The sequence below is a fragment of the Austrofundulus limnaeus genome, unplaced genomic scaffold (assembly GCF_001266775.1).
Source record: "Austrofundulus limnaeus strain Quisiro unplaced genomic scaffold, Austrofundulus_limnaeus-1.0 Scaffold370, whole genome shotgun sequence".
NCBI lineage: Eukaryota > Metazoa > Chordata > Actinopteri > Cyprinodontiformes > Rivulidae > Austrofundulus > Austrofundulus limnaeus.
In genome coordinates this window covers 110,845-122,896 of record NW_013952772.1, presented here as the reverse complement: position 1 = coordinate 122,896, position 12,052 = coordinate 110,845, and the positions used below count along the sequence as shown (strand labels likewise).

The 12,052-nt window shown below is 39.4% G+C and overlaps 1 protein-coding gene across 2 annotated transcripts in view; it reads right to left on the bottom strand.

Moving 5' to 3' along the window:
- Positions 1 to 12,052, bottom strand: part of ntrk1 (neurotrophic tyrosine kinase, receptor, type 1) — a 55,011-nt gene that overhangs the window by 27,006 nt on the left and 15,953 nt on the right. The window contains exons 4-12 of one of the 2 annotated variants that reach the window (XM_014023441.1): positions 11,284 to 11,352; positions 10,001 to 10,155; positions 8,869 to 9,011; positions 8,597 to 8,735; positions 4,954 to 5,283; positions 2,314 to 2,331; positions 2,157 to 2,215; positions 1,740 to 1,842; positions 338 to 493 (exon numbers count right to left, since the gene is read on the bottom strand). In XM_014023441.1, coding sequence (XP_013878895.1) covers positions 338 to 493; positions 1,740 to 1,842; positions 2,157 to 2,215; positions 2,314 to 2,331; positions 4,954 to 5,283; positions 8,597 to 8,735; positions 8,869 to 9,011; positions 10,001 to 10,155; positions 11,284 to 11,352 — 1,172 coding nt within the window. The remainder of the gene's footprint in view (positions 1 to 337; positions 494 to 1,739; positions 1,843 to 2,156; positions 2,216 to 2,313; positions 2,332 to 4,953; positions 5,284 to 8,596; positions 8,736 to 8,868; positions 9,012 to 10,000; positions 10,156 to 11,283; positions 11,353 to 12,052) is intronic. The other variant, XM_014023442.1, reaches the window with a different exon arrangement.

The window sequence follows — 12,052 nt, the reverse complement described above, 5'->3', positions numbered from 1 at the left end:
GTGTTAACGAGCAGTTGGACAGGTGTACCTAATAAAGTGGCCGGTGAGTGTATGTGGCAGCAGAAAGTTTATAATTCTGATCAATAAGTTCAACAAACTTCAAACAAATAATGTCATAAATCTGCTCAATGAAAAATAAATAATTTCACAAAATAAAGTGATTTTAAACATAAGGTTTAAATATCAGTCACAGAGTCAAGTTTACTTTAATCTTTTTCATTTTTCATGTATTTTTAAAAACATTTTTAGGTTCGTATTCAGAGGGATCAAACTGAGCCATTAAAAGACACTTTTAGGGGAGAAAAAGCTTGTTTACATTTAAAGTGGAAACACTCACACATGTCTTTGTCCTTGATGATGCCACAGAAGTACTGTGGGTTCTCCACAAAACTCGACAAACCAGAGTCTTCGTCTGAGGAAGGCGGGCTGGTTCCGAAGTTCATGAACCGAAGTGACACGGCCAGGTCGTCTTCAGTCCCCAGAACTGATGAGCCTAATGAAACAAACAGATGACAAAACTGAGGGATCCATGACACCTAATCAGCCCCGAACATCTTGTGATTACAGGAGCCAACAAAAGGAGCAATTCAAGACCCATTTCCCCCTTTTTAAGGAATCAGCATTCTCTGAAACCAACTTGGCTGCACAATTCTTGGTACCATGGTGACAGAGGATGAAAAGCTCTAATAATCACCATCATCAACCAGCAATCAGGCCACATTGAACTGGGGGAAAAAGTGACCATAGAAGAAGCCCGGCTGGTTCGCAGCACCTCACTCTGGCACATTTTAAAAGCCAAACAAGTGGAGCCCAAATTGTAAAACCTCCTCAGCGAGGCAAACCTCAGAACCCCCAGAGTCCAAAACAGAAGAAAATGGAACAACAAAGAGCCCAGAGGAGAGAACCGTCCACTTAGGCAATCAGGTCCACTTAGGAGCTCTGAGTGAGGAGAGGAAGGGGTGGAGAGTCCACATGGAGCAATAAACCATGTAACTGTTCATCCATCCATCCATCCATCCATCCATCCATCCATCCATCCATCCATCCATCCATCATCCATCCATCCATCCATCCATCCATCCAGTCTCTTTAATGGGCCTCACCACGTGGCAGTGGTTCTGTGCTGCTGTAATTAAAGCACTTTGTCCAACATTAAACAGCAGCTGCCTGTGTGCAAACTTTCAGCACAACCAGAACCTAAATCCAGTCCTGAAAAACCAACAGAACCATCTGGAATTTACAACGTTTCTGATTCTGATCAAACTAATCCCGGGTCACACGGTTTAATCCGAGTCATAAAAACTGAGAACAGACATCAGAATCAAGGCGACAGAATAAGAAACAACCTCTTTATTTTTGTCTTTTTATTTTATCTGACTCTACCTGGCAGACTTCTGGTGCCTTTATTACCCACAATGCAACTTGAAAACATTTGGTCTGATATTCAAGAGCTCAGAGTCCCTTTTATTCTGAGGTTCAGGGACAAATTGTTTTATGGAGGTTTAAAACTAAAAGCTACCAAAAAGCAGAATACTGTACATCCCAGAACATGTACAACAGCTTTAATGAGAAGTTTTACTGTGACCTCAGATGGTTATTTATCCTGAACTTTGTTGGAACGTGACAACCTCTCAACCAGCCGGAATAACCGTCACAGGTTTAACAGAAAGACCAGCTTCTGTAATCCTGAATTACTTCCTCATTCAGCCTCGCTGAAGCAGGCTCGTGTGTCGACTTACGGTGAATCCCAAACTTGGACTGCTGGCCACACCTGTTGACCACCAGAATCATGATGAGCAGGAAGGTGCAGGCGAACACTGCGAGGCCCACGGCCACAGACACCTGCCAAAAACACAAGAGGATTTAATAAAAACACTAATATTCATCTAAGTGTTAAATCAATGTCCTAATCAAGACATTGATTGGTTTCTGAGTCCGACAACAACTTCTGCATATTGTTCTATTAATGATACTGTAAGACAAGTAAATTGATTGATAACTGTGTTGCACCATAGATTTTTAAAATTGATTTTATCCAAATAACAAATAAGAACTGGGTTGAAACATCACGATCTTAAAACAATTCTTGTTTGATTGTTCAGATTTTATCAGTAAAAACTCCACCTGACCTAAAACTCCCCAACAATCAGACGTACCACAAACACGCGACTCTCAGGGTTCTCCGTCACATCCATATCTGCTTTGTTAGCAGGACCTGAGGGGAGATGAGAGTCGGAGAGCAAAACTTAATTTCATGTCAATGTCATGTGAAAAAAAATAAATCAAGAGCCGTAAAGTCGGTTAAGGACTTACTTGGTTCCCAATCAGGGACTAGCATGAAGGGAGCAAGAGCAAAAACATGTTTATGAACATAAATCACACAAAACCCAAAGATATGAAGTTCTGTTCAGAGATTTTCCAGCTTAAAATTAAGTTTCATGTCTAGATTAAGTATTTTTTTTTAGAGATGATGGGATTGTTAACTTCACTCTGTCATGCAGCAATGTATCAAAACTCAAACGAACACTCGCTAAAACAATTATTTTTTTTATATCTTAGCTTGAATTAAAACAGTTTTGAAATCAGTCAGTAAAACAAAAAGTTTGTTATTGATGTGAGTTTTATGTTTCTATAATGAACATGAGAATAAACTGAAAGAGCATCATTAGTTAAAAGTGAGGAATGCATTTTGGCACCTAAAATTATTTAAGTACAGAAAGTTCACTGTAACTGTTCAGCTATTTATGTATTATTTAGATTTTTTTCAAGGTTTAGGGTTTAAAGTACAAGTAATGCATTTTCAGCTTTTCTATTTTCTTTTTCTAACCTTTTAACTTTTCATTTCTACTGAATTAGTTCTGGTTAAAATGTCAGAAACTCCAGACATGAAACAACTCACAAGTGATAAAAGTCAAACTATAGATTAAAAGGTCATAACTTCACCCAAATAAGGATGAAAAATATAAATAAAAACTCAGTTATAGTACCTCTTTGAAGAACACACATCACTCATAAAGTAAACCCGCAAATAATAACCCTAACCTCATAAAGTACTCCCACAAATCATACGGAAATATGAAATATCTTTGTGAAAGTGATAGTTTTGAAAGACTTGACAAGCCTAATCAGTATCAGCTGAAGATTTTTAGTTTTATTCCATCAGCCGATTTATGGATAATCCAATGACTCAGTGTGTCAGACAGTTTAATCACTTAAAGAGTATGAACAATTCGAAACGAATGTGTGTAAAAAAGGAGGGCCCAGTCGTGGTCCTTGAGGGACACCGTTCTGCAGGTTTTACTCGTTTCCCTGTTCCAACACACCTGATCCATTTCTTTAAAATTGTTAGAGCAGAGGAACTTTTAAAACAGGCAGGACCGGACACGCCTTGCCCCATCCCTTTCATTCATCACATGTGTAGGGGTCACCTCGAGTGAAGAAACAGGAGTTCCAGCCTCAAAGCAGGTCTCGCACAGGCCTGAGAACTGGCAGGAACGCTGGACTCTTATTTTAGGCCATGACGGGTCATTTTACACACGAGGACTTCAGTTCTCTCTAATCAGATATTAACAGAAACRATCTGTTCTGTTCATGATTCATTTATTGTTTAACTAAGGATGTTTAAAGCATTTGTTAATCATAATAATGACATGTCACAAAGAATATAGAATCACCTATTCTTTTATTGTGCCTGAAATAGACTAATGAAGCACAGAAATCATCACCATGTTTCATTGTGTTTTTATAAATCACTGTTTTATTTTTACTGAAACATCAGTAATATAATTTTGAGTTTTCTTAAGAAAATCTTACATTTATATGGACACAAGTTCAGATGATTATTTAAGCAGAAGGTTTAATTAATCATGATAAATGTTTACAGTGATCTCTTACAGTCTGGCAAAAGAAGCAGAGCAAATGACCTTCACTGACAGCTGGCAACTCGCTTATCTTCTTTTCCTTTCTGACTCTGGCTTATCTAGTCAACTCTGACTTACTAACACGGACGCCTGGAGACACAGGCAGAAAGAGTCTTCTTGCTGATGCCAAAGCAGCAGGACGGAGCTGGTTCTCTCCGGAGAAACAGCTGGGCCTCAGGCGGCACCCATCAGCTAAATAGGGTGGCCTGAAGTCCAGGACAGAGGCAAGCCGGCCTCATGTCCATATAGAGACACCCGTCTCTCAAGTGTTTTTCAACTCCCTGGGGGGGAGACTTTTATTTTGAAAGACGACCGAAGCCACAGCTGGAATCTCTCTGGCCCGGCTTAAGCGGACTAAAGTCACCTGAAAGACACCTTTCCACTAAGGACCATTTCTGGACAAGCTTCCTGAAGGGTCGTCGGTGAGACAGCCAGACCAGGGGTTCTTAAGCAGACTCTCCAGGTAACGCTGACGTGTTCGGTGGGTGACGTGTCAACTTGAAGCTGAGAGCTCAGAGGGACGTGCTGAATCCGGTTGAAACACTTTCAAAATTAAAATAGAAACACTAATTCTTCATTTCATTATCTTTATCTTTACCTTTACCCTTTACCCTTGCCAACAACTAAGTGAAGTGCCAGTGAATAGTCCAGTCTTAACATCAGAACTGACTTTTACTGTTTATACATAAGTAATCTGAGTTTTAATGTGAAAAGAAATTCGGACGCGGGTTTTACCTCACTTTAACTTAGACGCTTGTTATAAATAGCTCACAATCAGGTGTAATTTATGATTTTGTTCAATTTGTGTAAATAAATGATTGCATAATCTTTATGAATCAACTTGAACCAGTCTGAGTTCCCTAATTGTGTCACTTCACTTTGCACAGACAAATATTAAAGTAATGAGAAGAAACCTTGGTAAAATTTACTCTCATAGCTTAGTTATGAGAAGGTAAGGTAAGTTATTTGCATAAATAACTCATCCCTTACACATGTAAAACTTTTTGAGTCAGTAAAATTTTCAGGAGCTGACCTGGAATGATCCCTTCAGGATTGTCCAGAAAAGGGTTGACCATGAACATTCCAACTGCTGTGGCCTTGTCCCGTCCAAGTTTGTTCTCCACGATTAATGAATAATTGCCGTTGTTGATATGGGTCGGCTTGTTCAGGAAGAGGCAGCCATGTTTTACTGAGCCGTCGCTCGAGTCGGGGATGAACTGCATGTAGGCGTATATGCTTTCCTTGAATATCTCCCCATTGTGGAGCCAAGTGATGCTGGGCTCAGGGTTTCCATCCACAGCGAAGGGGAAACACCAGTGGTGCTGTGGCACAGCATCTCTCAGGAAAATGATCTTGGCAGGGACTGTGGAGAGAGAAGACAGGATTACAACAAATGTTCCGACGTTTGACATTTCTGCAAGGGTGAGGGTCCTGTTCATTATAAAGGACCCTCACCCTCAGCTATATCTAAATTTAATGTTTGGAAAGTTTTACTTAACATGATTTAATTAGATAAATATATTTCAGAAACAATTCTGATGACAAATTATTGTTATTTATTTAAAATTATTTTTGCTATCCAACCCAAACCCTAAACCTAATCCAAACCCCAACTGGAACCCTAACCCTAACCCCATGCCCAACCGCAACCCTAACCCCAACTATGACCCCAATCCCAACCACAACCCCAGTCCTAACGGCAACCCCAGCCCTAATTCTAACCCCAACCTCAACCCAACCCCCAACACGAACGCCAGCCCTTAGCCCAACCACAACCCCAGTCCTAACTGCAACACCAGCCCTAATTCTAACCCCAACCCCAACACGAACCCAACACTTAGCCCAACCACAACCCCAACACAACCCCTACCACAACCCCAGCCGCAACCTAAACCCAACCCTAACCCAAACCCCAGCATGAACCCCAACCTTAACCCCAACCCTAACCCCAACACTACCCCAACCCTTAGCCTAACCACAACCCCAACACAACCCCAACACCAACTCAACCCCAACCACAACCCAACCCCCAACATGAACCCCAACCCTTAGCCCCACCACAACCCCAACACAACCCCTACCCCAACAACCCTACCACCAAACCCAACCTCAACCCAACCCTTAGCCAAACCACAATCCCAACACAGCCCCTACCCCAACCCTAATCCCAGCCGCAACCTAAACCCAACCCTAACCCCAGCATGAACCCCAACCTTAACCCCAACCCTACCCCAACACTACCCCAACCCTTAGCCTAACCACAACCCCAACACCAACTCAACCCCAACCCCAACTTCAACCCAACCCCAACACTAACCCCAACCATGTTACAAATCTGCTTAATACATTACTTAATATTTATTTTATTTCATTTCTGCAACCTAACCCCAACCCTAATCCCAACCCAGCTCCTACCTTAACCATAATCCTAACAAAGTTAGTTTAAATTCATGGAAAGATGGGACAAAAAATAAACTAACAATAAAATCTGCACAATAATTGATGAATAATCAATTATGTTTTAAATTAACCTTTGCGACCGAACCCAAAACCCAACCAAGTTTCAAAGACAAGACAAAAAATAAAGAAATAAAATCTGCACAACAACTGAAAGTTAATAAGTTCTTTATCCAACATTTTGTGAACAGAATTTATGATTTTTGCCAAAAAAAAATATGTTGGATTTACATAACCAAGCTGTGTCAAGTGATTCCACTCAACTGAGTTGAGTAAATACTGTTTAAAGCAACTTTCACAAAATGTGAAACTCAAAGCAGGCAACCAGAACAACAAACAAAATAAACATAACAAAAACTGACCAAAATTAAGTCAAACCTGAAATCATAAACAAATCGAAACAAAAAATTCTCTCAAGATTGTAACAAAAGCTGGAAAATGTCTTTGCTTGCATCCTGGCTTTTAAAATATTTGACCTTTTTATCTTAGGTTTTCTTCGTCTTTATTCAGTTTCCTCTTTGTACAAGTAAAAAAATGTCAGAATCCTGGAAGCTGCTTATAAATGAAGCAGCATCTGTCAACATATACAACTTTACATGCTTCCATTTTCTGCTGAATGCACAGTTATGCCAAATGTAATAAAGTTGGTTCCTCTGAGTTTCCATGAATCAATGCTCTCCATCTGCGCTGCAAACCTGCGCTGACCTGCCATGAATAATGAATCCTGGTCCTCGTCATGCTCTTTGACCACAAAAACTACCTGGAAGCTTTTTTTCCCCTGAACATGAACTTACAGGAAATGGCCTCATTTAGATCGAACACAACTGTGAAGTGCAGAGACCCCCTCTGTCCGCCCGGGGCCATTCTGCTGCTCTTAACCTGCGACCTCCACCCCAGAAAGTGCTGCGCTAAGGGGGATGCTGAGGCATTCAGCTCCTGCTTCCTCTGCGCTCCGTTGCACTGAGTGGAAATCACTGCTATTTATCACATTTAACTAATTGTCCATTATCTATCCCTACTAATCCTACACTGCAGGGGAGAACAGGGAGGTGAGAATCATGAGCCTGCTGCTTGTCAGAGCTCATTTTTAAATCAGACAATGAGCATTCTGAAAGGATTTCTGGCCAAAATTCAACCAAGAAATTGTCTTTTTCTTGCTGCTATTCAAAAATATCACCTTTCCTGGTGGCAAATACTAACAAATGCTGACTTTACTGCAGAAAAGCTTAGGTCGGGAGGAAAAAGGTGTTTTACAAAAGGGAAGCCACATGTACAGCGTGAATCAATGGCACCAGGAGCCACTCAGCAGTAAACACCCACTGTTCTGGGAGGTAATTAGAAGTAATTAAAGGGCCAGCGGTTAACGAGTGTCCGCCCACCAGGGGGGCTGATGTTGATAGATTAGCTGCACTAACGCATTTACAGTCTGCCAATCACTGTGGATGAAGCGGTTTTCCGGAGGAGGAGGGAAAACTCCATTAGCACGGGCCTAAATCAGATCTGAGCGCGAGTTATCCGCCCATTTTCCTGATGTTCATTATCTGTCCCCTGATGCTCGTACATTTGGCTTCAACTGATTGGCGCCCCCGCCCTTTTTGGGCTTTATTTTCCTAATGAGTGTCACTGAGTTGGCGATATAGGATATTGTTTGGGCAGTATTCTCAGTAATGTATCACTAATGCATCCGACGGTCTTCTGTGGGACTACTGGATGTTGTCACTCCTCAGTGTTGTTGTGCAGAGATGCACTAATGTATCTGAAAGTAGAAGAAAAACAGCAGCAAACCTCCAGAGTCAAGCCTCAACTGTAATTTCAAAGTGCAGAATAGATAAGGTGGCAGAGTTCTTTAAGAGCAAGATGAGGTAAGTTCACCTTCCTTTGTCCTCTCATTGTATCCCTGCATTAAACGACAAACCATCCCTGCAGCACTTCACTCATATTATTTTAACGCTTCTCACCAGTCGCCCGTCTGAGTGGCAGATGACAGAGAGCTCCATTAGAAGCATGTTGGGTATGTACCTGTGTTTGTAGAAGGGGCATTTAGAAGAAATCAGCGCAGTGCATTTTTCTTTTCTCCAGCCGTCCACCCTGCCTGCGCTGCAAAATGGTCCCAGTGTGCTCTCGCCCTCACCTCCATTAAGGCTGGCGACTCATATTGAGCTTGTGAGCTTTCAGGAGTGTGTTCCCCCCACTTTTTTTTGTATTTTGCAGGCACTTACACTCAATGTCCAATTGCACCATCCCCTCCTTGGGCCCAGCTTGGTTCTCTGCCTCACAAGTCAGGTTGTGCAGGTTGTCCTTGTAGGAAACGTTGGTGAGGTGAAGGAGCAGGTTCAGTGTGGAGCCAGAGACCCTCTCCTGCAACAGACAGAGAGGGGGATCAGAAAGGAAACAAATCTATTTTAAATTTTAATTTAAAAAGATGCTGAAAACAAGCGAAAAAAAAAAAGGACAAACTCTGGTCATCACAAACAGAAACATGTCTTCCTACCTGAACAAAGAAGTGAGAGGAAAGCTCTTCAGTTCGCCATCTCACCTCAGGTGTAGGACTTCCTGTCACCTGACACTCAAACGTTAGGTTGCCTCCTTCTTGAGTCTTAAACTGGGAGGGCACAATCCTGACCTCAGGCAGAGCTGGACACAGTCAGGAGACAAGATGAAGACGAATTAAATCAGTGCCAAGCTTTGATTTATCCTTTATATTCTTATAAAATCACAATCAGAGCGACTAACTCATGTTTCCTGGCCAGAAAAAAACATTTAATATTTCATATGTAAAAAAACAAAGTTGCAGTAAAAAAGTTTAAAAGTTTTTATTAGGGCTGTCTATTGCATATTGATAAAATAAATTACTTGAATTATTAGTTTTTAATGTTTTTATTTAGAAAACAAAATTGATGCTTAGATGTGATTTTTTGAATATAAATAAAACAGGACCTAAAAATGCTCCAAACATCTTTGAGTCAGGTAAATTTTGTGCAGAATAATGAGGTTAAATCAAGAATTCAAGGATTTTCATTCCAAATGAGTTCTACATGATGAATAAAAGATAGATACTGAGGTCACAGTTGTCAGCAAAATATAAATAAATAAAATAAAATAAACCATAAGAAGACAAAAAGAAAAAAAACTCTACATAATGAGTTACACATGGAGTTTTTTATTTAATTATATTTATTTAACCTTTATTTATCCAGGTAAACTGTTTGAGAACCACTTCTCGTTTACAAACATGACCTGACATGGACTGAGTGCATTGTAATATACAAACATATTCAGCCAGAGTAAAGTGATTGTAAATTTTTATTGCAATTAAAAATTTTTAATCTATGCCCATGCAGCACTAAAATTAAATAGAGTTAACTCAATTAATTTCACATCCCTAGTTTTTATAAATCATAAAACATCTTGGCAGTTTAGAATAAATGTTTTTTTCCAGAGTTCAGTGTTGAAGCAGAGAATCATGAAAGTTTCCTTTCAGCAGAAAAATGCATCTTTTTTCTCTCCGGTTTGGAATTTTCAGCATAAATCTGTTTCTTTATTCAAATGAAACAAAATGAAGTGAATAAAAAACTGCAGGTCTGTTGGTTTTTTCTTTTGATGAGGTTAAAATTCAAACTCACTGCAGTTCTCGATCACCAGAGCGTTGAGAGGGATCTCCTCTCCGTCTGACAGGCAGAGCAGCATTTGACTGTACAGATCACCGCGGTCGTCTGTTTGCCACTGCTGCATCCAGAAAAGCTCACAGGAGCAAACCAGAGGGTTGTCCTTTAAAACCCTGCAAACCAAAACAAGAATCAGAACATCCTGCTCAAACTGAAACATAAATCTGTTGCTTCTCTTTGTTTTTGATCAATTTAAACGATAAATCCTGCGTGTGTGTGTGTGTGTATTTATGTTGAGCTTATTTCTGTTATTAGTCATAGTTTGTGTTTGATATGTCTGTAATGTTTAGTTTATTATTCACACCTGCTGTGCATCAGCTCATTCCTCTCAGCTGTTCTCACTCAGTAATCGCTCCTCAGTGTTTCCCTCCCTAACTTTCTTCATGTCGTTGTGGAATCTGTCACCTGCTCTGTGTCTGCAGCAGCTCTTTGTGCTGTCTGTTCTTTAGTTTGCTGACTCAGCAGCCGCTTTATTTTATGCAAATTTGTATTTTTTTCATTCAGATTTTCTGCCTCAGAGTTTGCAGTTTGTGTCGATCCGACACGCAGCTCTCCACATGTCTGCGTTCATAGATGCTGAGGAGAGTTCTCTTATTGGGTTAGACAAACCAGGAAGTAGTTTTCCTTTGTTTACTGTAAGACAACAGAACTATAATGAAAGTTTAATAAGATAAGTTGAGAAAAAAAAGGATATTTATGAAGAAAAACAAGTTTGAAGCAATTATAAAAATGCTGGTTCGATTAATTTATTTGGAAGATTGGTAAAATTTGTTTTGTTGAAGAAATAGGAAAATACATAACAGGCATTTATACAAGCTGCTGTTTGAGTTATAATCTTTTTTATTTTGTTTTACTGATTATTAGGATGTGAAATCGTCATTTATGTATGGTTGTATGAATATATATATGAATGTATATATTTAATGGGAGCATACATTATAAGGTTTTTTCTTCTTTCTGCTCCTTTTTCATTTAGTGATATTGTGTTTGTTGTGCYGGAAATTGATATGTTTTTTAATTAAATGTTTTGTTTTTCATTACATGCAATAAAAATGGTAAAGAATAACATGAATTTCTGGCTTTAATTTTGAATAACTCAGATTATAAATGTTTATAAAGAAACATGAGTGAACCAAAACCATCTGGACTTCTGGTTCATCTCAACAGATAAATGCTGTTTGTTAGAAATAAACGTAATAAATATGATGCCTTCATCTTTTCCAGAACAGGGAAAAACTCACAAGTTCAGAAGTGGTAAAAAGTGAAACACTCTCCAGCTGATGTGCTCCAGAAAATTTGATGCAAAGTTCCTGTGGAACAAAATGAAATGACCTTGTAAACTTTAAAATGCTGCATCACAATCAGTCCAGTCATTTAAAACAACTCAAGACAGAAGTTCCTTGAATAAAGATCAGGATGTTTCTGCCATCAGCTCAGTTTGAGAGAAAAACAACAATGAATGTTTTAAAAGAAACAAACAAGAAAAAAAGGAACAATGCAGGTAAGTATGTTATATTTTCCTTGTTGAACTCTGGTGTTTCTCTGCAGTCGAGTCAAGCTGTGAGCTGATTGCTCACTCCCAGAACAATGCGTACCTGCTCTGAAGTACTCGGTGGAAAACATTAATGCATCCAATTTGTCTCAGATCAATTACTGAGGCAAGTGTTTGACACGGAGCAGGAGCCACATGGCACACCTCTGCTCTGTGTTCACTACTTTAGATAATTAGTCCTCGGCCACAAACAGTTCAAGGCTGATCTGCTGCAGAAAACAAAAGATTTCAAAACAACTAACTTAGAAAATAAAGATTGTTGGAGAAAAATCATTTATTTTTATATAGAAAAAAATGTTTTTGGTGAATACATTATTGTCTAAACTGAATAAAATATCTTTAAAAGTTCTCATATCTCCTGAAATCTTTAAAGGGATCCATGATTAGTTGTAACATTAGACTTTATTTGATAAACGTATATTTTAACTGTAAAATAAAGACTGTAAAAATACTGTAGG